General features: G+C 40.4%; 1 protein-coding gene across 4 annotated transcripts; it reads left to right on the plus strand.

Annotated features, from left to right (window-relative positions):
- Positions 1-5271: 5271 nt before the first annotated feature.
- Positions 5272-23831, plus strand: C23H1orf159 (chromosome 23 C1orf159 homolog). Of its 4 annotated transcripts, none has more exons than XM_013194283.3 (11): positions 5272-5375; positions 7013-7129; positions 10736-10891; positions 11037-11127; positions 13186-13261; positions 15180-15284; positions 16187-16252; positions 17597-17731; positions 19738-19763; positions 20084-20114; positions 21019-23831. In XM_013194283.3, exons 4-11 carry the CDS (start codon positions 11056-11058, stop codon positions 21114-21116), a joined length of 609 nt encoding a protein of 202 aa, XP_013049737.3. In that variant the 5' UTR covers positions 5272-5375; positions 7013-7129; positions 10736-10891; positions 11037-11055; the 3' UTR covers positions 21117-23831. The 4 variants fall into 4 exon arrangements, with proteins under 4 accessions (XP_013049737.3, XP_047923583.1, XP_047923581.2 ...); XM_048067624.2 differs by lacking the exon at positions 5272-5375 and adding an exon at positions 5421-5569; XM_048067626.2 differs by lacking the exons at positions 5272-5375; positions 16187-16252 and adding an exon at positions 5420-5569.
- Positions 23832-24690: the final 859 nt, after the last annotated feature.

Genomic DNA, 24690 nt, shown 5'->3' on the forward strand with positions numbered 1-24690 from the left:
GTAAACATAGTTACAGAGCATTGGTTTTCATGTTTTGAAGAGAAAGGAGGTTTATCATCAGGGACAAAATTTTATGCTTCTGAACTTACTGTTTTTTTGCTTTTCTAAACAGGAACAAGTCCAGTTTCAAAGCAATATTCTTATTAACACTTGATTGCATTTCCTTTAACTGCTTGTTTTTATGATGTGTTTTTATCTCCAGTCCTTTCTAGCTGGGTTTCCCAGGATAAAACTTGAATTTCAGCTGACATTTTAAATGTGGACTCCCAAAATATTTTAAACGGTAAGGTATTTCTAAGTTTGCACAGGTAGGAAGGTAACACAGGGTGATTCTAGCCTGAAAAGAAAAGGGCATGAGTTCTTCTATGATAATTTGTAGCAAGCTTGGACGTAAGAATCATCCCATTGTTTTTAGATGTCTTTTGTTCACTATCAGACTACATGTTGTCTGTGGAGTCCTTATCTCATAGCCTGCTATAAAACAAACAGCTATTATGCCCATCTGTTTTGTTCTTTTGAACTCTGGAAATATCTCCTGTGTGGATCAAGCCTGTGACTGCTTTTCTTTTATCTTCTATGCTAAAACTTGCAGGGTTTACCATAAAAAGCACTTGCAATTTAATTTTCCTTTCTAGAGCATTGCCTTAAGGGAAAAAAAATGTGTAAAGGAAACTTGTAATTAAAATAAAGTCAAGTGATATGCATGTTCTTTCTGGTGCTATTAAAAATCCCAGCTCAAAAGAAATAGTAGAACAAGTTGTTTTAGTGGTAGTACATTAGTTTCAAACTGTCCATGAAAATTGTTCTGGAATAGTCCCCTTCCCACCAGCACCCCTGGGCTTCTGCTTGATAGGAGCAGCACACGCGGCAGCAGACAGACCCATATGTTTTATTTCAAATGCCTAATATTTGAAATACCTTTTGGCTTTTTCCTGGTGTTTCTCAAGAAGGTCTTTCATTCCCATAACCCAGATAATGAGAAGCAAGGGAATCATCTTCATATTTCTCAATTAACAGTTAGGTATTCCCAGGATGCTAACTGTACAACCGCCTCAATCTATCCAATTACGCTGGTAATATAGTTCTCCTGAATGGTTGCTATATGTGTCACGAATATATCAGGATGTTTCCCCAGTCAACAGAAATATTGCCACTGGATTAGCAGACCATAAAACGATGTCAGTGCTAGCAGTGATTCTCTTGACAAGACAACTGATGTTTTTACTTCTGTTATGTAGGTCATATCTGCTTAAGAGCAATAACTTTCTGCTTGACTGCCTTGCTGTGTGTCATCCAGGTAATCTTCCAGGAAGAGTACAGGATGAGCAAATGTATTTGCGAAATGGAGTATCATTTACCATCTGGTATGCATTGAGTCTTGTTACAAATTTTACAAATATCTTGTATATTCTTCTTAAAAGCAGAAAGCTTTCAAGCTTAGACTTCTACCATTTAAAGCTGATATGGAAAAGAAAAGGCTTAAGCCTTCCTATTACTGCTTTGATCCAAACCAGACCTTCACAACTGTCAATATGAAATGAGCACTGCCTACTGAAGAGAAACCCTGGCTATTTGAGATGGGGTCATTTGGAGGCACTGGCTGGCAGGACAGACAGTCTAACAGAATTTCTGAGCAGGAGATTAAAGATCATGACTAATTTGGGGCAGTTTGAATAGGAGTGAGTACATATAAGAAGTAATGCTTTAATTAACTAGAAGTATAGTACATTGGATCTGGGAAAACTTGTCAGCATGGATACAGATTGTGTTATGCTCTGCAAATCAATTTTCCAAGTTTTTTCCTTAAGGATATGGCATTCACTGAAAATTGTCACTGGTCAAAGAAATAAGGAATAGACTACGCTCTGGGGATTCCAGCTTTCTACAATAACCTTTAGTCTCATCCCCATTACCAAATCTATCAAAGCATCCTTTCAGAGAGCAGCATCAGCAAGCAGTTGGGAATTTTCTGTGCCTTGGATGACAGCAATCAGGTTACACACGTGCGTGCCTTTAGCAGCCTTACAGAACATCTTTCTGGCAGGTTTCTGCAAGAGCAGTTGTGGCGTAGAACAGAAATCTCTGAAGAAAATCATTGCCCGGGTAACTGTGCACTGTATTTTCTGCTTTGATTCTGAGCTGCTATGTAATGTGCACGGTGACCAGTGTGTTTGCTTTGTTTGTTAGAGGAAATCTTGGTAACTGCCTCAACCGATAGCTGAAAGCCACAAATCAGGAAGCCATAAGTGACAGAAAGCATTAGGGGCAGTTGTGCACCGAGAGAGATGAGTCGGGAAGCCGAATACAGAAATCTAATGTAAGTGATACAGAAGTAAGGCTAGACTAAACTTGTGGGATGCTGAAGTATCCCTAAAGACAGCAGAGATGGGGCAGCTTCCTCGCAGCTATACGGATGTCTGGGGATGCCCACATGTCACGCAGATGTACTGGGGTAACCTGCAGAGAAAATAGATAACATGATCTGTAAGAGCTTTTTGTTTTCCTTTCTCACAGCCTCACAACAGAGTCGTGAGATCTAGCAGTTAAGCAACATGCAATAATGGTCTTGTTTATATTAAAGCAATTTATAACTCTCAGTCTACTGAAGAAATGCAGTTTTGACACATTTTCTACCAAGCACTCAAAAGAATACGCAACAGTTAAAAACACTGCAAAGTGATGTCTGCCAACATCATATGTTATGCGAGGAAAGCTTAATAAACAGAGCTGAACGGGATAAAATAATTCTTACTGTATTGAATTAAAAAGAGTATTGAGGAATAGTAGTCAGCCTTTGAAAAGACTTTATGAATCATGTATCTGGATGTAATTAATTGTCATAGTAGCTTGCATTTTTTTGCACAAACAATGAAACTTTCCATAATATCCCAATTTTTCCCCACGCTCAGATTGAAAGGTCACTGCAAAAAACTGCTTGAACCTTATGTCCCATTTACTTACTCATTTGTGTTGGTGAAATGTGTGTTCATGAGCAGGAACGTACTTTTGAAGAACTGCACTTTAGTTTTACTGCTGCAGTGGCAATAACTATGGGACTACCCAGAAAGACAAATATTTAGTGTATTCATTTGTTTTGTCAACGTCTGCATTTTTTCCAGCAATTTTATTTCACAGCAGTGCTGCCCTCTGAATTATGGAAAAGTAATAATAATAATAAAGAACTAGCCATGCCTGTCAGAGTGCAAAATTTTCTCCTGACTTATAAATTAAAGTGTTTGTTGACCCTAAATTCAAAACTCACAATTTCTACCTTTCCTGTCTCCATCCATAAGCTTTGAAGTAGCAAATCTTCCCCTGCACAGGCATATGTTGTACAGATACTGAGTTTTATGAAGTAACTCGTTATTCTAGTTATTGAGAAATGTAGTAAGTTTGGGTGTTAACTACTAAACTATTCATCAGATTTAAATCACAGCCTCTTACATGCATTGAATCTGTTAAGCAAAAAATAAAAATTAAAAAAAAAAAAAATCCAATCTCACTGTCACACTATTTGTTCAGCCAAGTGTCCTATTTTGTGAAATGTTGATAGAAGGCTGGAGAGAGAAGGGATTGCAAAAAGATTATGAAGCTTCAGAACAAATTCCTAGCGACATATTTACAAAGTAATGCAAACCACAATACGCAGCTAAGAAAGCAAGAAATACTTCTCCTGGCTGTGAAGTCATCGCAAGTTTTAGAACTAGCGAACAAGACAAAAAGCAGAAGGCTTAATTGTTGAAGAGAGAAGGATAAATCTGATATTGAGATGAAGAAGTGCTTTTAAGTCAAAATACTTTGTCCTACTATTTTATGTTTTCCCATCAAATAACTCACAGAATCCAAAGGTATTTGAGAACCTTTTTAACCGTTCCGCTAATGTGCAAATTATGCACCTCTGCAAGTTCTGTCTAACCACAAGTGAAACCAGTGATAATTTGTTTGCAGTTTCAGCCCTTCAGCTACCCTGTGTATTTCTTTATCAGAAGCTGAACTTCATGTGTCACGGGATGCTGTACACAGAAGAACAGAGAGCAAACAAGTCTGTCTCCCCGCTGTCCTCTTCATCTCTCTCAAGCAAGATGTACTACTTTATTATATAATAAGTTCACACTTTGTGGCAGAAACACTAGAACCGTTGTATCAAAAGTCAAGTGGAGGAGTTTTCCTACTCATTCATTTGACCTTACTCTCAAGTAGTGCACTTCAGCCTTTCTTGGAGATACTAGGTTCTGACCTGACTCATTGTACCTACTTTAAACAAATAAATAAAAAACAGTAAGTCGTGGTTCTTCTAAACTATCCAGATTACAGAATTTGTAAAGAGTGTCATTCGGTTTTCATGTTTCAGCAGTTATATAAATATTCAGTAAAACTGAATATGAACGTAATTGGTAAATATTTTTATTCTTTATTACACTCAAATAGGTAGCTTCTTAATGGAAAAATATTTTTTATACTGTCCAGAAATTTTCAAAGAGTTTAAATATTTTTGAATCTTTTATTAAAAAAATAAAGCGATAGAATGATTTCTGTCCCCATTTGGCATCGCCTATAAGCTTTATAATTCAGCCTTGTAACAAAATGTACTGTCCTATCAAACTTGGAACAACTTTTAGTTCACTCTTCAAGAGCTCAGTAACTTTCTCTGCAGGAAGCCTTAGATCAGAAGTACGGCTTTTATCTTGCCAGCTGTTTCAAGTCTGGGTTTTGCCAGGAGGCTCTGCCCTTTCCGCCACATTTCAGCGGTAATTAGTCAGGGCGAGACAGGACGATAGCAGCATGCTGAGGTGGGCAGCGGGTGTCATCCTGGAAAATGAGCGTTGCCCTGCGTTTCTCAAGGCTTCCTTTTACTTCCTTGCAAGCCCAGCGCTTATCAGGAGGGTGTCATCAGGATGATGCAAGGAGATGACATCAAGTTACTGGTGTGAGGTGGAGAGGCTGGGTTTGGCCACGCTGTAGCCTCTTTTTGTTCCTATTCTGGTAAGTGTTTAATGCAATATATAATCATTTTGTCACGATAACCCCTACTTAGTATAAGGCTCATGGGACGAGTGGACTCGCCCTTGCCTCTCACTTCAGCGCCTTTTCCCCCCAAATTGACGCTTTTCGCCTCTGCTCAGCTCCTGAGCTACCTGCAGCCCCCCCCCAACATCCCTCTGGGGCGTCTGCGTCGCCCAGCAACCCTCAAAATGGCCGCGGCCGCGCGGTGCACGCCGGGAGTTGTAGTGCCAGAACCCTCCCGTTCCTTTGCCTGTCTCCAGGCACGGGACTCGCTTTCCCATGAGGCATCGCGCGCAAGGGGAGCGGCGCCGGCGGAGGCGCCGAGGGAGAGGGCTGAAGGAGGGGATTTACCTGCGGGGAGGCGGACACAGGTAGGGCGCGGCGCGGGGCCTGCTGGGATTTGTAGTTCAGCGCGGCGAGCCGCTCGCTGGACAACGGGGCAGCGGGCCGGCGGAGAAACTACAACTCCCAGCGCGCCGCGAGAAGGAGCGGGCAGGGCGCCGCCTGAGGGCGGGGGGTACGAAAGGGAACCTGCCGCCGGTGCTCCCGGGGGTCGCCCCCTGAGGTGAGGGGACGGCGGGGGGCGAGGGGACGGGGGGCTTGGGGGCGAGCCCCGGGACTTTGCCTACGCTGTTGGGGGCCGGGGACGGGCAGGTGGGGGGCGAGGAGGCGGGGGGAGGCCGCAGGCCCGCTGCCGGTACCGGGCGCCCCCCTCAGGGCCGCTGTGCGCCTCCTGCCCCCGGCGTCGCCTCCTCCCCGCCGTGCCGGGGAAGTTAATTGGGGTGTGTTGTAATTAACTAGCGCGGCGGGTCGCGCTGCTGGCGGTCTGAGGCTGTCTGGGGTTCTGGGTGGGTTTTCGGTGTTTTGTTTTCATGGATAAACCTCGAGCACGTCTGGGCATCTCTAAGATATATATTTATTGGGCTGGTTTGCAGAGGGGAGCCAGCAAATTGGGCTGTGTGCACGTTGAGGTGGTGGCGTGCCCAAGGAGGCCAGCGGCACCCTGGTTGTGTCAGGAATAGAGCAGCCAGCAGGGCCAGAGAGGTGATCGTCCCCCTGGGCTCTGCTCTGGTGGGGCCGTACCTCGAGTGCTGGGTTCAGCTTTGGGCCCCTCACTTTGACATTGAGGCCCTGGAGTGTGCCCAGAGAAGGGCTACGAGGCTGGGGAAGGGCCTGGGACACAAGTCCTATGAGGAGCGGCTGGGGGAACTGGGGGTGTTTGGTCTGGGGAAGAGGAGGCTCAGGGGAGACCTCATTGCTCTCTGCAACTGCCTGAAAGGGAGGTGTGGGGGGCTAGGGGTCGGCCTCTTCTCACGGGTAACCCATGATAGGACTAGAGGGAATGGCCTCGAGTTGTGCCAGGGGAGATTCATGTAGGAAATGAGGAGACATTTCTTCTCAGAAAGAGCAGTCAGGCATTGGGACGGGGTGCCCAGGGAGGTCGTGGAGTCACTGAACCTGGGGGTGTTCAAGGAGAGGTTGGGTGTGGTGCTTAGGGACATGGTTTAGTGGGTGACATTGGTTAGTAGGATGATGGCTGGACCAGATGATCTTTGAAGGTCTTTTCCACCCTTAATGATTCCATGATTCACGTTTCCAGAAGATCGTCCCCTGCAGTGTATGGCTACACTATGGGCAACCAAATTACACCAGTGTTCATCTCTGCTCACGGTTCCAAAGACTGTTGTAACAGTAGGAGGTGTTACTGTGTGTTGACGGAGCAGCACATGTTGGTATTAACTACTGTCTCCTCTAGGCGCGTTCCAGGCACGTAACTGCTTTTGAAGCAAAGCCTAGCTCAGAGCAGATAACTTCATTGTCTTGTGCAGGTGTGTCGTCTTAATTGTTGGTTGCTGGCGCATTATACAAACATTTGGATGTGAGGGCAGGGATAGTAGGTCTTTTCACAGGTGCATGGTAAGGAAGCTGGAAAAACAAGTCCTGCTTCAGCTTTAATTTAGGAAGGATTGTTGTAAGCACAACCCACATCTGTTCTTCTACTGTGCAGGTTTATTGTGAAACACTTGCAGTGTCAATGAGAAATTAGCAGTCAGCCACATATTATCAGCCTTCAGCATTACCTGAGGAAGATGCAGTGTTCTAGAGCATGCCTCTGAAGGAGCTGGTAAGTGGGAGCTTAGGTTGGTTTGTGAGTCTGCATTTTGACTTTTCTAATACTCTGCTGTTTTATCACGGCTAATTCAAGGTCACATCAGAATTAAGAAGCACCTTGGCAGCACAATGAGGGTGATACTGTTTTAAACTCTGATTTGCTAAATGAATTGTAAAGCCACCTGAAATTTAGGCAATGTTTCTTTCTACTGCCGTTTTTTTCCCTGTACTTGAAAAAATTGCCTTGCTCATACAAAGCTCCTGCAGCACTTGAAGCAAGAGAGATACTGACAGTACAACAGAGATAATGGATGCACAGCTGTATGTATACAAGGTATAGACTTAAAGTTTAATTAAAGGACATTTGATTCCAGGAGTGGGAGGAAAAAGACTTTGAGTGCTTAGTATTCATCATGAATCGCTTCCATTTTTTAAAAGGCAACAAGAGGAAGAGTTTACTTAGTGAATCTTGACATACTTAGCTTATGTGTATTGTGGCACTTGAGATGCAAGTTGACAGTGATTTGAGATTTATTTCTAATGTGGAACTCTGGTGTGAAATACTAGTTTTAATTAAAATGTCTCTGTTCTCATAACTGTTGGCATCTCAAGCATAAATAGGTTCTAATTTGGGCTCCAGTTTGTGCATGACATTATCTTTTTTTTTTCCTTACTCCAAAGAGAAAACACTACCAAACATGAAACATTCTTAGAGCTTGAAAATTGTTTTCCTGCAAGTGTCAGATCCCGATCAAACTCTCGTGCTTAATTTAAATACTCAAACCTCATCTATCTCGTTTGAGGTGTAGTTAGTCTTCAGTGTGTACTGAACATCTTAGAGGCTCTAGGGTTTTTCACTTGCTAAAGTTAAAATTACGGTGAAAAACATCGTTCAGGTTGGCAATAGAGTGGTTCTGATTGACTTGTGGCTGGAAAGCAGTAAAATGGGCTATTATTTCTGTGGTTTTGCAAGGCGAGACCAATTAACAGTACAAATCCCTACCTGAAGTTGTCTTGTTTCAAAGTTCTGTGCTTGATTTATTCTTTGATGTGCAAGTCAGAAGCACTTTGCAGCCTTGCCAAGGTGCGGCACAACCATACTTTAGGAACACTGTATGTGTTTTTCATATTATTGCAAATAAAGAATATGGATGCTTAGTGCTGTCTGACACCTTTCACGGGCATTACCCTAAATGAAAAAGTAGCTGTCTAGTGCTGCCTTCATGGCCTGAATTCTCCCTCATTCAGGCAGATGTTATTTATATATTATCTTAAGGGCTCGTAATTTTTCCTGGCAGAAAGCGAATCCAGCAGGATGTGAAGAAGTGGTTCTGGGACCTGGAGTAAAATGTAAATTGAGTAAACCCAACATAAGTTTAATATGTTTGGGAGTTCTAAAGCAGTTTGTTCACGCCTGTCTTCCTTTTCCTGCATTCAAAGCTGGTTCAACAAACAATGTATATATAAAGCTTACATATTCTGTCTCTCACAGGGGAAAAAAATTTGATTTGAGAGCAAATAGATCTCATGGCCTATTTCTACTGGAACAGCTGCAGGACATGTGTTCTAGTTTGTTACAATCAGTAGTGGCTATGAACAAATATCTGCCTATAAATGCAGCAGGATTGTTGATTAGTATCTTAATTTATTTTCGGAGTGGAAGTGTAACCAATATTGAACTCCTGCTGTGCAGCTATTTTAATTTACAAACAGGAGGATCGGGCGCTTCGCAGTGGCTAGTTTCCCGAATGTTTTCTTGTTTCGCATGACTTGCTCCTGAAAATAAGTGGTTTTTCTAGGTAACAAGAATATACTTGTTTAAACAAATGTCTTTTTCATATTTGATTCTCTAGTATTTACAGATATTATAATAGTAATTGGGTATTGACAAAAATCTGTGCGTAGCTTCCAAAACAACAATTTATCAGCAAATGTCTTTACCAACTGTAGCTATTTACCCCAGAGGAAGTCTTTCTCAACCAAGAAGCGGTATCTCACTTTGAAGGTAGTGAACTGATAGGTAATCAGGCAAGCTTTAAAATCCATCCATCCGTATGCAAATCCTCAAGATTGTTTTAATGTTAATCTGCTGGAATGCCTTGAAAAAACCCTGAAGTTGTGTTACTTAACTTTTACTGCAGCAGAAGGGCATAAAAAAAAAACACCACATTTTTTAAAAGGTTAAATGCACGAGTTAAGGTTGCACCCATGTAATCTAAAACAGATTTATTCAGAGCATTTATATAAGTACTCTTATACTGCCGTGCACAAGGAAAGCTCTCTGTCAAACTCGATGAGTGCAGCGCGCCTGCATCAGCAGTCATTTACTGAGTCATAAGTAGCTTCTGTTCTGCCGAAATGTGCTCAAGAAGAAAGTGTTGCCTTCAAAGCTCTCAGCTAGGCGTTCGCGGCTTCTGGAGGTGTGCGCTGCGCTCCAGAGAGGTTGTCTCCTTTCATCTGCTGAGATGAGTTCACCTTTTTTGTTAAAACAGATGTTTGCATTTGAGGTATCTTGTCACCTCGGGTATTCCTTTTAAAAATTGCTTTTAAAAATATATATTTTCAGGCAGCGTTTTGTGAACCTAACTGTAGAATAGGTATGTGCATCACCATCCTTGCTATGTTTAAATCGAAAGGTATCGTGTCAGCGCAAGCCTTTCCTGCTCTCTTCAAATCCTCATTAGCTGTAGAAGTTACTTGTAGCAGTAAAACTGGAGTGTGGCTTTCGGGATTTTCAGTCCTTGATCATGAAGCTTTTAGCTGATTGCAGGGGATAATAAGGAGTTTTCCCACTGAGCTGGGCTAATCTTATTTTGAAGTTTAGGCACTGTCTGTTATACTTTAAGTGATTTTAAAAAAGCTGAATGGAAATTAATCATAGAAACTGTTCAATGACTTCTTCAGCTAAACAGCTTGCCAAGGGTTACGATGCATATTTGAGAGTAATTTGAAATTCATCCACTGGATTTTTATCTGACAAAAATAGTGACAAATGTCAGTCTGTGAAATGACTCACTAACGAGCTTTTCCCCACAGCTGAAGGCTGGCTTTCCTCTTATTAAGCTCCAGTTAGAGGAAGTTGCCTGTCCCGTGTTTTCTTTACAACAGGAAAACCTTTTTTGGGAGCTGCCAGGTATGCTAGCTGCGAGCGCTGGGTGTGGCATCCAACAGTGCATTCACCAGAGGCTGGGCAGGTACTGCGGTACTCCAGGAAGTGTCTGAACAATGCAGACCACGCGTGACGTAGCACTTCTTAGTTTAGGAGAACAATTTAACAAGTGTGGGCCTTCTCCAGGTTGTGTGGAGTTGTGTGTGAGAAGTGGAGGTGGGGAGCAAGGCTTGTAGCAGACAGTGTTCTCTTCCGCGTTAAGGAGGTCTGCGTTCAGGCAGTTGAGAAATACTGCTTATTAGCAGACAGACTTCATTAATGCTTCATGGCTGTGCTGTCATGGGAAAAATTAATTGCGGTATTGCCTTTTCAAAGTGGCATGTGCTCTCTGTCCTGATACAAATCCATCACAGTTCAATGCTGCAGCCAGAGGAGTCTGTATCTGCGGGGAGGCTTATCAGTGGTGGTGCCAGGCAGTAACTGTTCTATTGCAATCACATTGATTTTCAGATCCTGGGTGTGGAACAGTCTCTGCGTGGCCCAGTTTGGAGCAGACTGATAAGGCTCCTTGTTTCTTAGCAACCGCAGTCTGCCATAGCCAGAAATCTGCCCTTCTGCAGCTGGAGGGAAAACTCTGAATGTCTCAAATCTGTGTCTTGAACCAAGGTAAGTCATCCCCCCCAGCATATTTAATTTAAAGGCCTTTGCAGTCAAATAAAAGGAATGTGTTGGCAAAAGTTCCTTCGCAAAGGGAAAGCGTAACTTCTGTCATTAATAATTCATTCCAATTTCTTTCCTTGTTCTTGTGCAGACCTCTGTCTTTCCGGGGCATGGAGGTGCCATATGTCCTTCTCTTAACTAGACTTGTAGCAGAAGTTGCCAGCAAATCTACTGAAAGTTCGGTAGGTACTTGATGTTTTTGTCGTGCTGGGAGCTATATGCGAACAGAGGGATCAGATTGCTTTCTCCTCACGTTGCAGCTTATGGAGGCTTTCTGATTAAACAGAAATGAACTATACTAGCAGTCATTAACCGAAGCGTTTACACTGGGTGAATTTGCTATGAGGGCTGATTGCCTGCTAAAGCACTGAATTCATCCTAGTCATATGCTTGTAGGCTAACAGGGATGCAACTGGCAACACTTCACACCATGAAGAAAAAACAGCCTCGTGATCGAGAAAACACTTGTCAAGCTGCTTGGTAATTTTACTACAAACACTTAAAAGCACAGATACCAAAAAGTTAACTTTTCAATTGACTGAGGAGCTCTGAAGCTGATTTTGCTTCAAGTCACAGAAAAAGGTCAAATATAAAAATTCTGCTTTCAGGAGAATCTGACCAGCAAATTCTTAAGGTTTTAAGACTGTTATCTATAGGTCTTCCAGTTCTTTGCACTAGTCTACCTCCCCATGATGTGCTAACAGTGTGAAATCAGCCTTCTAATTTCAGTTTTGACTGTTCCAACTGTTTCTCCTGGTAGCTTTGATCTTCGTCACCGCTGGATTTGATGGATTTGGCTGATTAGCAGAATAATTCTGGCTGTTACATGTTGGGTACATCTAGGCTATGTATATGGCAGAATATAGATCAGTTCTTGCTACTTTTGTCTGAGAATACTTACTCCCTTTTTAAAACAGATTTGACTTAATATATTCTTTAGTGGAATGTACCTACAAAACTTAAAAAGACATAGTTTTGTAGTTTGTTTTGTACAAATTCAGAGGGAGGATATACCCAAGTCTATACAGGATGGTAGTGCTATCTGTCAGAAGAGCTACTCTGTTCTTAACAACCATTTATCTCAAAGCTTATGTCACAGCTTGTTGTAATTTGTAAATCATTTTGAAATTGGCTTTTATGTAAAGAAACAACAGAAGTAAGCTCTACGTGCCTTCAGGTTATGTGAAGTTACTCTTTTATGTTAAATGTTGAAGGAAGAAGCTTTTGCATCTCTGCTGGATTGCTTTGCCTTATGTAGATGTTATCATCAGTTGCAATATGGGTGTTCAATAAAAAGCGTTGTTTTTTTTTTTTGCCAGTCATTTTGCTAATAGTGTGTCCCTCTTTTGAGTTCACTTCTAAGTACTTCACACATGAAATTTCAACTACTGCTTTCTGAATAGTATTGGCATCCTAAGATTAATACAGTGTATTACCTATGTAAATCTACTGTAGTTTAAAATCCTTGTAATGCTCTAAAGAAGTTTTGTGAAAAGAGGCTTCAGTATAAAAGGAAAACTCTTCAAGATTAAGTGAGAGGAGACATAGTGTAGTTGCTCAGGGACTTTGTGCAAGTCTGGTCAACAAAGGGGAATGGGAGGACTTGAAAACTGTCAATCGAAATAATACCTGTCATCTCAATTTTTAGCATCATCGTCCCCTTTGTTTTCAGCACAAGGGCATCTTATTGGGTTATTGTGACCTGGGAAATATCTAAAAGTATCTTCAACTCTTATACGTTACCAGAAGGTACAATGGTCTCATGTGATTAGCTATGATGGAAGTACTTCACTATGAGTATTCCTCTTGTTCTGCTGATTCCTACCAACCCTGTGTCCTAGTGACTGTTTCAGGGCTTGTTTCATCAGTGTAGCAACCACAGTGTCTGCAGAGAAATGATTTCTGAGCACATCTGCTAGGGCGTCTGGTGCTGTGAGAAGGATAACTCCATGTCTGAACTGTGCTTCACTGAAGAATTTAGCAAATATATTTCTAAAGCAGTTTTTTGAGGCTTTGTCCAAAGACAACAGTAGTCCACACACTTGTTTTTGAAGCGTTAGTTTGGGCAGCAGCTGCTGTGTCAAAATCAGCTTAATGGTGCATCTAGCTTGTTTTCTCATAATGCTGCTTAATGCAAAAGGAAAAATGCTTAGTTCCCTATGTTCTTTGTAGATGTTCACTGAATAATTTTTGAGAAGTTGAGAACTGTGCGAAATGCATTGTGATCTTTTTTTCCTTAGGTTCCAGAAGCAGAATGTTGTGTGGATACGTTGGATTCAAACAGTTCCTGTCCAGTAACCAATCAGTGCAGTCCAGGTATAGTGTGTCATTGCTTAATTAAATTTCAGATTGTTTTTCACAGTTAAGACCAAAATACAGCACCTAACTTTGTTGGGAGAAGAAAGAATAGCTAGTTGAAGTTTCTGTTCTACTGTATATACAAGGTAATGCTGCTTATGACTCTCAAATGTTGTTCTCCTATGGTAAGGAGAATAGGTGGCTATTAATAAAGTTATATGCTTCATCTCTTTTTATTTAGCATGCAGTTGGATTATGTAAGAGCTATTGTAAGTACTTAAAAGTCCATAAAATGGGCATAAAGAGCAAAAATGCTGTAATGTATGTAAGAGAGCGGTAAGAATAGTTTCAATGTTGTCTTGTTAGCACAGAATGCCTCATTCTTCCTTGTGTAATTGAAGTAGAGGCTTTTTTTTTTCCTAAATGGAATTTAAAACTTTTTGTCATTCTTCAGCAATAGCAGAAGGATGATCTTTTTTTAATACTACTTTGTTTAAAATTGGAGTGTAAAAGCAGGAAAATGGCTTCAGAGCCCACAGTAACAAGAGTTAGTGGTTTAAAAACTGGGGCACGTTTCTGGGTTCAGTCGTTTCCTTGTGAAGGTTGTTAAAGCATTTTAAGCCTGTCTAATTTTGCTGCCTTGTTAGCTTTAACTGTTGCTTCATTACTGCATTCATTTCTGTTCCTAAATGATTTTAGACATGGTAAAAACAATTGCCTCCAAGTTACAGGAATGCATTCTCTTAAGTCTTACTGTAAACTGATAACCTACCAAAATCTTTGGTGTCAGACAAGGGCCTTGGTGCTTCCTTCCTATTACCGTAGAAAGTCTTTGCCCTTATATCGGGTCTGTTTGTGTTTAGATTAAATGTCAGATGTAATTTATTACTGTGGGCATCAAATGTGCCGCTTTCCTCTAAGGAAAATGTAGTAGCAGAGCTGTTTTCAAATCAGCACCTTACTAATGGTTTGCTTTATGGGATAATTGATACCAGTGTGGCTCAAGGCTCTAGAGAACTGGATTTTAGCCAGCACAGTAAGTTTTTTGCTTTAAAATGTTAGACTGTAATATGATCTAGTTGGAATATCTTTCTAATCTTCATGTCTTGAGTCTAAGCCTCAAGTGAAACCACCAAAGCTTTATTTTATTAAATGAAGTTGTTATTGAAGATGTGCCCTAACTTTTTTCTTATCAAAGAGGTAGCAGTATGTGCATTTAAACAGAAATTGAGACACTGGAACATGGAAGGCACTGAAGATGAAACTTTAATCAGTTTCCAGCCTATGTGGTAGGGTGACTGATATAAAACACTCGCCATCTGTCACAGAATAGTTTAAACAGGCTTGGGTTCTTCTTAAAGTGAAACAACTAGTACAATACTAGAGATCACTGAGGCACGGAAGAGTTTGCATCACGTGTCTTTAGTCTGCCACTTTTGAGTTGATTGACTGTGGGGACAGCAGCATCTTCTTTCATCCAGGTGTATGTTCCTTAGCATCTTTGTCCCTGCCTACTTCAGTTTTCACTCCTGTATATGACTGTTGAAACAGAACTTAATGCCACTGTGTATAACCTCTGAAAATAAACATCAAAGTGATGCTTTTTTAATGTTGTTGAAGGTAGTTGCAGATTGTTAGACACATCGCATCTTTCTCAAAACTAACGTGCATGAAGCAGTGAATGGAGCTATGTTAAAACTGCCTTCTGGGAAGTTTTTTTGCTTGTAACTTTCTCCATTTTGCCCCTTAAGTGGTTATATCTTTTCTGGAATAAACACTTTAAAATGAAACCTCTGAACTTGTGTAGCTGGAGATGTTTGTAACTGGTAGACCAAACTGATGGAATTTCTGTCACTTCCACCTCTCTCTAAAGATCAGGAAATATCTCTGCTGCTTTTGTTGTTTTCAAGCATCTGTACGTTTTATTCTTATGCAGGTTGTTACAGACGGTGGAACGAGGATGGGAGTAGCAGCTGCATTAAGTGCAAAAATGAATCTCTTCCTGTTGCATCTGCTCACAATCTGACTGATTGCAGAAATGGTGAGTCACTTACCTCGTTATTTTAATGGGTGTCTTTTGGTACTGAGGTCTCTTCTTGCATGTGTGGTCCAGCAAAGACTGTTCAAGAAGACATCAAGTGTTGCGAAGTCTTCCCCCCCCACCTCCCCTCTTGGAAAAGGAAGAATTTTCACAAAGTACTAATGTACATTGGAGGCTTTGAACATGCAGTAAAGCCTATACAAGCTTTGGAATTTAACTGTCAGAAACCATTCACTCTGGTGGAACCATTCCAGAATCTAGAAGGGAAGAGAATTCAAAAATGTTGTATATTAGGCTACCTCATCTGTGAAATTGAATGCAACATCTTAAGAAAAAGAAAAGATAATTAGGCCCAATGTAAGTTCTTAAAATAAAGTCCAGAACATCAAAATGATTAAAGTTACAAGCTAGGACCTGTATCAAATAAATACAGTGAACACTGAATTCTGTGCATGCTTTCATCTCTGCTGTCAGAAAAAGGCATTTGCTGTAGGCGTTTGCTAGGGACTTTTCCAGAGAACAAAATAGCTCAGGCAGTACTTTAGCTCCTTGAAAAATCTATATTGAGAAGGCCAGATTCGTTCTGTACGTGTGGTTTTTGAGAGGTGAGATCCATTCAGTTCCTTCTAAATTTTTTTAGTGCAAGAGATAAACTCGATCTAAGCCTCTGAGAAATGCACCAGTGAATTATTCTCTTTGGACAAATGGTGAATATGATGATGCCCATTTACTTTCTTGGAATTCTTAAAGGTGATGTTAAGAATGTTTGTGTTTTTAATGGGAGAAATCAGGATTCTTGTACAATTTCAAATAATTACTAAGAAATATAGCAGCCTTTCACTAAGTTTTTCAACAAATATGTAGCTTTTATCAGATTTTACTGTAAGAATTTTTTATTACAGCTGGTATCAGAGGGATGAATTTCCAAATGAATATAAGCACCGTAACTCCTTTCATACAGACCATAGGTGAGTGGCTAGAAATAATGATCAGATGCAGGCTTCGTAATTATTCACTTCATACCAGCAGTTTCATGACATGGCTTTTGGAACAAGTTGTAAAATATTTATTTCTGTAGGACAGGTTTTATTCCAAAGGTGGCAGCCATTCTTGCTTGTTCTGCCTTGCTTTCAACAGGAATCTTTTATTAAGTTTTAAAGCTCGATTTTGAAGTAACTGTATTTTACTGAATGTTTCTTTCATCCTGTCCTAGTGATTTTCAAGAGGCTTTCTGGTACAGATTGAGATGGTTATTTATGAAACCCTGTGACTTGAATTTTGAAGCTTATGCAGCAAGAGTTTTGTTTCTTTTAGGGATTAGACAACATGTAACACCTGCTAAGTGTCTTAAAAAAAAAAAAAAGACTAGCCTTTCTCTAGATTGATTTTTGTGTTTTTAAACTATTGCTGACCAGTCACTTCTATTTAATCTCCTAAAAATATTTCAACACTGGTAAGAGTAATGCAAGTTAGGAATACTTTAGATATCCTATTGAAGTGTGCAATGCTGCTATGTGATGCCAAATGATTTGCTATTACAGGGTGGGTGCTTACCACCAGCACTCTTAAAAAGGAAAGCTTAACAGCCATGTCAAACTCAGGTGCTGCTGATCCCTTTCAAATATTTGCCTTGTCATGTGCGTATACGTGACTTGAAGCATCTATTGCTGCTCAGACTGGACTTCTCAAGCAGAACTTGTCCAAGATCTATTTACTCAGTTTGCCTGCAACAAGATCATTAGCAACTTTTTTCTTAAAATACCTGCTCTTTTGGATAATAACCTTAAATAAACCAGCAGAAAAATGCACAGGCATTTTTTGAGGTAGGGAAGGGGGAATAGAGATAGAGGGGAGCACCTCTTGCTACCGTCTGCCTCCTTGGGATGGTTTCTATATCAGTCATTTGTGGAATACACAATGCCGTGTGTACTGTACTGGTTGCGTAATGTCTATTGACAAGTTCTGTCTTTATTCCTTAAGTGAAGTCCCCTAAAATAACAATAGTAATGTTGACTGCCTGCCAGCAGTGCTTGTGGAAGTTACATACAAGAAAGGGAATAATGGATTAAAAATATGTGGCTATCTTAAGGAAAGTAAAGACTAGGACACTTGTGGGGTTGGAATGAGGTTGGGGAAATTGTTCATATAATGAAATTAGCATTGGATATTTCAGTGAGATCTGTTTTTATTTAAAGAAAAAAACACACCACCTCTTCTGTAAATGTGAAGAAGTTGATCTGTATCTTCTGCTTAACTCTATTGTTAGAACAGATTTCTAGTGAGTAACAGTCTTTCCTCTAACTTTTTTTCAGGGGGCCCAGAAGTGGCAGCCTCTCTCATCTTAGGGACATTTTTCATCAGTTTATTCCTGATTCTGTCTGTTGCTTCTTTCTTCTACCTCAAACGTGCCAATAAACTTCCTAATGTTTTCTACAGAAGAAACAAAGGTAAAATACCTCTAAGTAATTGTGTATTTCATCTCAACAGTTCTGACCTTTGCTTAGTTTCTTAAAGCACTGACATGAAGTTTAAGGACCTTTTAATGTATGTAGCTACTATCATCTCTTGTTCATCTAAGACAATGTTAATTAATGAAACATTTTCCTTGCTATGTGCTTACAGGAATGCTATGTTTTCGTTGCAGTGCGGAGGATGTCTGTTCTCAGTCTAAGCGTGCTTAGGTGCATATTAGACACTATCTCTCACTAACCTAGCTGTCTTTTTGTAGCTTTCAAAGATTTGCTGGAGTACTATACTTGACATTAGTTGTCACTGAATGCTATCTGATTTTAAAAAAAGATATCTAGGCTTCTTGCTTACAGGGCATTTTCAGACAACTTGTGCATTTCAAGACACAAAGTGTCAGACACGTATAAGGCCTCACAAAAAGCTGTTTCTTGATTTAGAGCAAAGGAAACCGTAGCACTGAAGGGTATCATATTTACCAGAGATGTGTCAGCAGCAGGAGAAAGGGAACGGAGTTTGAGGTTCCTTATTATTGCACTACTCAGTCATCTGTGTTTGCCCTCTCAATGCAGGATCTTCTGGGACTTGGAAGAGGCAACTGCCTGACGTGGTGTTTTTTGTCTTTATTCTTCATTTCTTTTGTTCCTGTAACTGAGAAATGAAGCTATGTAACTAAAATGCAGAGAGCTGACTTCTTCATGCCAAAGTAATTTCAGAATAGATAGGGAAAGAACACCTGGGGTGTTCTTAGCCATAGGGCAGTAAGATTTTTATGCAGACAATTGGCTTTTTCAGATGCTTCAGTTTTAGTGAAGTGGTTCTGTGTGTCCACACTCATTTGGTCTTCAGTTCCTGGTAGCTGGTGAGCAAATCATGCAGAAGGTGATGTCTGCGTTTTGCCTGGTGTTTTGAATGAAACTGAGGCTCGTTTGAGTGTCCAATCTCACCCCTTCTACTCAATTTCTTTGAATCATTCCTATGACAACCTCCAGCACCGCATTTGCTGTGTTAGAGCTCCTTCTGTTGAACAGAAAGCTGTTCACTGGTTAGGCATACTAAACACAGACCTCCTGTTATTTTCATTGATGTCTTGCATGACAAGTCCAAGCTTGGCTATTCAAACAAAATCTTTTTTAAAAGAGGGGAAAAAAGCTGGGTGGAGCAATCAATTCCGTTGTTTGGCTAAGAATGTTGCATCTAGCCCTAGCAACCTAGTGGCATGCCACTGTGGTATCGCTTCATGTAGAAGTATGCAACAGTAGATACCTAACGTCTAAATTGATCAGGAGCTTTACAGGAGCTGCCAGTATCCTACTGACTGCCAAATTGAAAACTCTAGGTTGCTTTTGCATGTGTCTTCAAGTAAACTTAGCTGGGACAAGATTCTCCATCAGTTTTTAAGTGTGACACCAGAACTCTGAGGCTTCAGTGATACTAATCTGACTTCCTCGTTTTGTATTGATAGTTCACTTTGGTCCAGCAAGCCAAAGCATTCACATCCTTCTTTGAAGGAGAAGCATTAGAAGTATTTCTCTGGCTTGTTAACACATTAGCTTTTAATTCTGTCTAGGTGATTATTACCCTTGCCCCATAAAGGCAGCAACCTCTTATAGAAAAGGGCTGCATCTTTCACTGCTCAATCACTTTTTAAATTCTTTTTCTGGTAGCTCTCTTTTATTCCTACTTTCATTCCTACTGAAGCTTCTTCATATTGAAGAGGTACTGCTGTGGTTACTTTCTTAAAAAGCAAAATAATTTGTTCTTGGAGACCTTTGCAGCCCTTTATTTCTAATCTTGAAAAGAGTCCTACAGACAGTGTATCATACTAATGGGATTTCTGAGTGTTCTGATCTGTTTTGGTGGTCTTTAAAAAAAAAAAAAGTTTTGTCACAATAGAACTATTCTGTTGCACATATGTATTTTTTAAAAAAACTAGCAAGTCTAGCCTTCTAGATTAATGATGGTTATCTCTCTCTTTCTCTTTCAGCATCTGTTCTCCAGCCTAGTGAAACAGTAAGTAAAATCTCTCCTTCCAATAAGAACAAGCAAGCATAAAACATCAAGTAAACAGTAATGTGAGGTTGGAACAATTCATTAAGGAGCTACTTAATCTGATGTATGAGAAACAAGTGAAAATGAGATGTTTGGGGTAACTGGGAAAAAGCGTGAAAGATGAATACTCACCATATGGATTCTATTGAGTTACTTTTTCCAAGGAAGACCATGTAAACAGTAAATATCATTGGAACCCTAAAATGTTCCTGTATATTTTTTGAATAAAAGACTGAATAATAAGGTGCTTTCTTTGACATGATCATTCTTCTGTTATGCAGGCATCCATGATACCTCCCCCTGCTTCTTCAGGTGAGGAATTGTTCTCTGGGGCATGCTGCTATAAATATTTTACCTTTTAGCTTCCCTTTTGTGCATTTCATTACTGAAAAGCAGACAAACTGTGTCAAAATAATATGCTAAGAATGATATGCTTTCTACAGCAAGTGAAAGCGATTACTTGTAAGGCCTGGTATAGAGCTGTGTGGACTCTGTTGGGAGCACAGAAACCAAATGAAGTATGTCCAGTAGATCTTTTTGATGGGATTTATTGCTTTAATTAATGTAGGCATACAGCATTGATGGAGTACTTTACTTTAAAATAGAACTTCAACTTCTCTAGTCTAATAAAAGAAGTCTAACAAGTAGATGAAAAAATACTTCTTGAAAAGTATTGCAGTCTGGGACTTATTTTCAGGATTGGAATCTTCTTCACAATGCCAGGCTGGTACATTTTCAGGCTCACTGATTTGAAGCACCTCAATTTCTTGAAACAAGTGACACAGACTGTTTGGAGTATACTGTTTTTTGTGTTTATGGCACATGGGTTGTTTGTAGGTTGCTCTCTTTGAGAAGGTAAGTTTCTAATAAGCATGGAACTCTGTAAGAAATATATTTCTGCCTGAAAACTTAATCAGCAGCTTGTCTCAATTTTCTTCCCAAGTCTTCATAATTTCAACCGATAAATATTACTGGGAAGCTTGTACTCTAATGTACTGTTTTAGACCAGATCTTCGTAATCCAAAAGCAAAAAAAACTTGCTTTTTGGTGGGCTTTTGTGTGTATTACTTCTAGGTTGTCTTTTGTTTTTCTTTTTAAAGTGCAGAATGACTTTAGTCATTCAGGAATTGTTGGATGGCATGTGGTGGTATGAATTAATGATAAAGGCATGTTTTTGCAGCAGGTGCTAATGATGTTTCTGTGCCCACTGTTTTAGTTCGGAAGCCACGATATGTCAGACGAGAGCGGTCGCTAGTGACGTCTGCATCTGCTGCTATCATCTCTTCTTCTGAAACCAGGGTCAGCAATGTGTAGCATTCATTCTTGACTGTGGACTCTATAACTGCTCGCAGTGTCGAGAAGAAACCACTGAATCTACTGAAGTGCCAGGAAAATATCGCAAGCAGCTGACCTAAATGGAAGCCAAAATACTGTGTCGAAGGGTTTGTGCCAAATGTTAACAGAGAAATGAACTAATGCAAAGATACCGAAGGCAGGATACATCCAGTTCTATGAACTGCTTTGGTGATCTTGAAATGCACTATTCCAGCTCTGTGGTTTCATTTGTCTCCCACAGATGCTATGTTTAATCTTTAAAGAATCTGTCTGTCTTTGGTACGCTTTCAGTTTTGGCAAGTTCTTCCTGTGTTGTGATGTGTTCTGTGTCCCCAGAGCTGAGTGTCTCAGTGCTGCAGGCCAACACAAAATACTGGGAGTATTCAAGGATGTGGAGTTGTTTGAAGGACCTACTTGTAACAGTTAACACTAAGTGCCACTGCTTTCATGTTTTAGGACAATATAACAATACTTAACATGTAGGATCCTTTAGAAGCAAAAAAAAAAAAAAAAGCCTTCTGGAGCATCTTCTTCAGCCGATGACGTAGCTGACCCTGGTTTTTAACCGGGTTTTTAACCTGGTTTTTAACTGTGACTATAGACCTGCTATCCAGATACTGTTGTCCTTGGTACTTCTGAAAGCTGTGGTTGATATGGGCCTGTCGCAGCAAATTCTCACACTTTGGAGGCTTTTCAGATGACTTCACCTAAAATAAAGCCTAATAGGATAAAGAATCATTTGCTACGGCTTTGTAATTGATAGGCTGCTGTGCCTGTCCTGCAAAGACAGTCTCCGCTAATTTAGTTCCCTCAACACAGCAGTCGAAGGGAAACCAAAATTCCTGCAGGGTATCTGTGTAGCTATTAGACGCGTCACTGAGTATCAAGATGAACTGGAGAAGTCAGGTGAATTTCTCCCGATGCAATAAGGGGTTTCTTTTGTCAAGCCCTACATTAACATGCCTGACATCTGCAGGCCAGCACCTTATGGCAGAGTCCTTGTTGAAAGTGCCAGCTTAAATAGCCCCAGGTCTCAGGTGCTTGTTCTTGCCCATCTTATGCCAGCTGAGTAGTCATTTGATCAGGAAATTGAAGTAGCTGTAAAATAACTTTCTTGGCTAGGTTCTCTCACCAAATTGGTTCCTGGCATGGTTGAATCTGTTGGAATCTGTTGCCATGTGAACGCTTATATCAGCACAATGGGCACAGTAGTATGGGCATGAGAGTGGGTGACTGGGGAATGACTGAAAAACCTGAGGTTGCTAAATTGGTTGAAGCATCGCTGTTGCCATATGGGAAATGATTTCTAAGCAGCTTGTGCATTCCCACCTACCTGTGTTGCTGTTGCCTGTCTTGGTGTAGCAGGAGCTCTGTTATGGGTCTGTACTCCTAAAATAAATTATTTTGAAGCCTTTCATCATCAGCCACTGGCATGAACATAATGGTCAGAAACTGGAACAGTCAGTTCTCTTCAGAAAATGCGAACAGAACTGTCTTAAGCTGATGTGATACCCATATGGAGAGTGCAAACCTTGTGATCCAGTTCCTTCTATCTGAGGTTGAAAGCTTATTCAAAGACATAGGAACAGAACTGGGATGGGCAGGGATATGTTTCGTACTAGATAGACCCGTTTTTGTACAAATTTCTGTGCAGTTGTATGTACTTGCAGCTCTGCCCGTACAAGGCAACGAGAGCTCTTGTAGCATTAAACAAGCTAGGGCAAAGACTGGGGATAAAGAACAAGCCGTGAAGAGGCACCCCACCCCCAAGGAAGCAAGGGGTGAACAAACAAAATACCAACCAGCCCTGAATTGCTGTATGGAGAAACTGAAGATCACCTTTCTATCACAATGATGTTATCAAGGTTTTTGTTCTACTGGGCAAAACTAAAGACAGCAGACAATGCCATTTGAGACACTTGGCTTTCAATACGAAATGTGCTTAGAGTTCCTGCGTTCCCAGTTCAGGAAGTGGCAGTTTTGTCTCTGTAATTTTGATGTCTTTTTATCTTCGTGCTGCTGAGATTTTCCACAGGTAGAAATTGTTTGGAGGTCGTAGGTTTTTTCTTGAACTTAGTTGCTGAATATTTTCTTAACCTTTAAGGAAAAGGAGTAACTATGCAAATAATACAATGCCAAGAAACTGCACCTTTTGAAAGCAGGGAGGTTCTGCTTGCAAATCTGTCAATGATCGTGCATCCTTGTATTGCTCAGTTGCTAATGTATTCTTTCTCCACATAAATTATTGAAGAATCATTCATGTCATTGTACTGTCTGAGCTCTGTCTTATCATCAAGTGCGTATTGTAACTTAGTTTAAGGTCAAGTGTCTAATGCTCTAACTTCTGTGTGGTCAAGTCTTTCCTTAACGGTAGCATCTCTTCCCCTTTTTGTATTCCTTCCTCCAGCAACCTCCTTAAATGCAGCAGATACACTTTACTGTTTTTTGTTTTTGTTTCAGGAACTTTTCAGATTTTGTTCTTGCTGTCTGACACAGTGGACTTGCGATCTAAACAGTTTTTTACTCATTTGCACTGTCAGTTTAAATATATGATGTGTTTTGGTTTCCATCTCCCTCCAAAATAACATATAAAAATAACATATATAAAATTGGCTTTAATGAACCCTGATATTTAATGTATTTGTGTATTTTTAAATTGTGCCAAAATAAACATCTTTGAGCTTTTGTAATGACTGTGAAGGTCACTTGCGTTTCCTTTTCAAGCACAGAATGAAGGGAGCAAAATTTGCACCCAAAGCAGATCACTGTTTCAGCTCATATGGCATGTTACGTCCACCAGAAATGAAATTTCAAATACCAAAAAAGGGAGAGATGAGTCTGGATGATCCTGCCCAGTTCTACAGTAGGATAACCAGGCTGTTCATCTGCAGCTTGTCTCTTTGCACCTTGAAGTAATATTTTGAACAAGTATTTGTAATGGTATATGACAACATGACAAAAGCAACTCATAATTACCTGTAGTATGTCAAAATAACTCTTCAGCAGAGAAGGCAGCTTTAGTAAATTACTGATTTTTTTTGATGTTGAATATTTAAGAACACTGACAGATAGCAGGTGCAGCAAGAAAAGTCTAAAAGAGGAGGCTACTGAACAGTGCCAAATGTACCAGAAGTTGAGATCTTCAAGATAATAATGTATGAATTGAAGGGAAGGTTAGGGGGTTGGGAATTTTTGATTTTTTCCACATCTGTTCTCTGCTTTGGAAAAAAAGTGTTCTTTCTTCCTGCCCCTTCCCTATATGGGTACTTGGTACTGTTGTTGGACTTCTTTTACTTCCTTGCTTTTCATACTAATGTATCTTGTGTTCTTAACTGCAGTTGCCAAAACAATCTGCAATAACAAGAGCTGAGCCAAAGGAAACCGGGATGCTGAGCCATACAGTCTGAAACACGGGTAGTTAAATCTGGCAATACTCTTCCCTCGCAAAACTAGTTGAGTAGCCTCACGCGTGAGAAAGATGCTGCTTTTAGTGAGGCATGCTGATGGGGAAGGCTAAGCCAAGTGCTTTAATGACTACTGTGCATGCACTATG

Source organism: Anser cygnoides, chromosome 23 (assembly GCF_040182565.1).
Source record: "Anser cygnoides isolate HZ-2024a breed goose chromosome 23, Taihu_goose_T2T_genome, whole genome shotgun sequence".
NCBI lineage: Eukaryota > Metazoa > Chordata > Aves > Anseriformes > Anatidae > Anser > Anser cygnoides.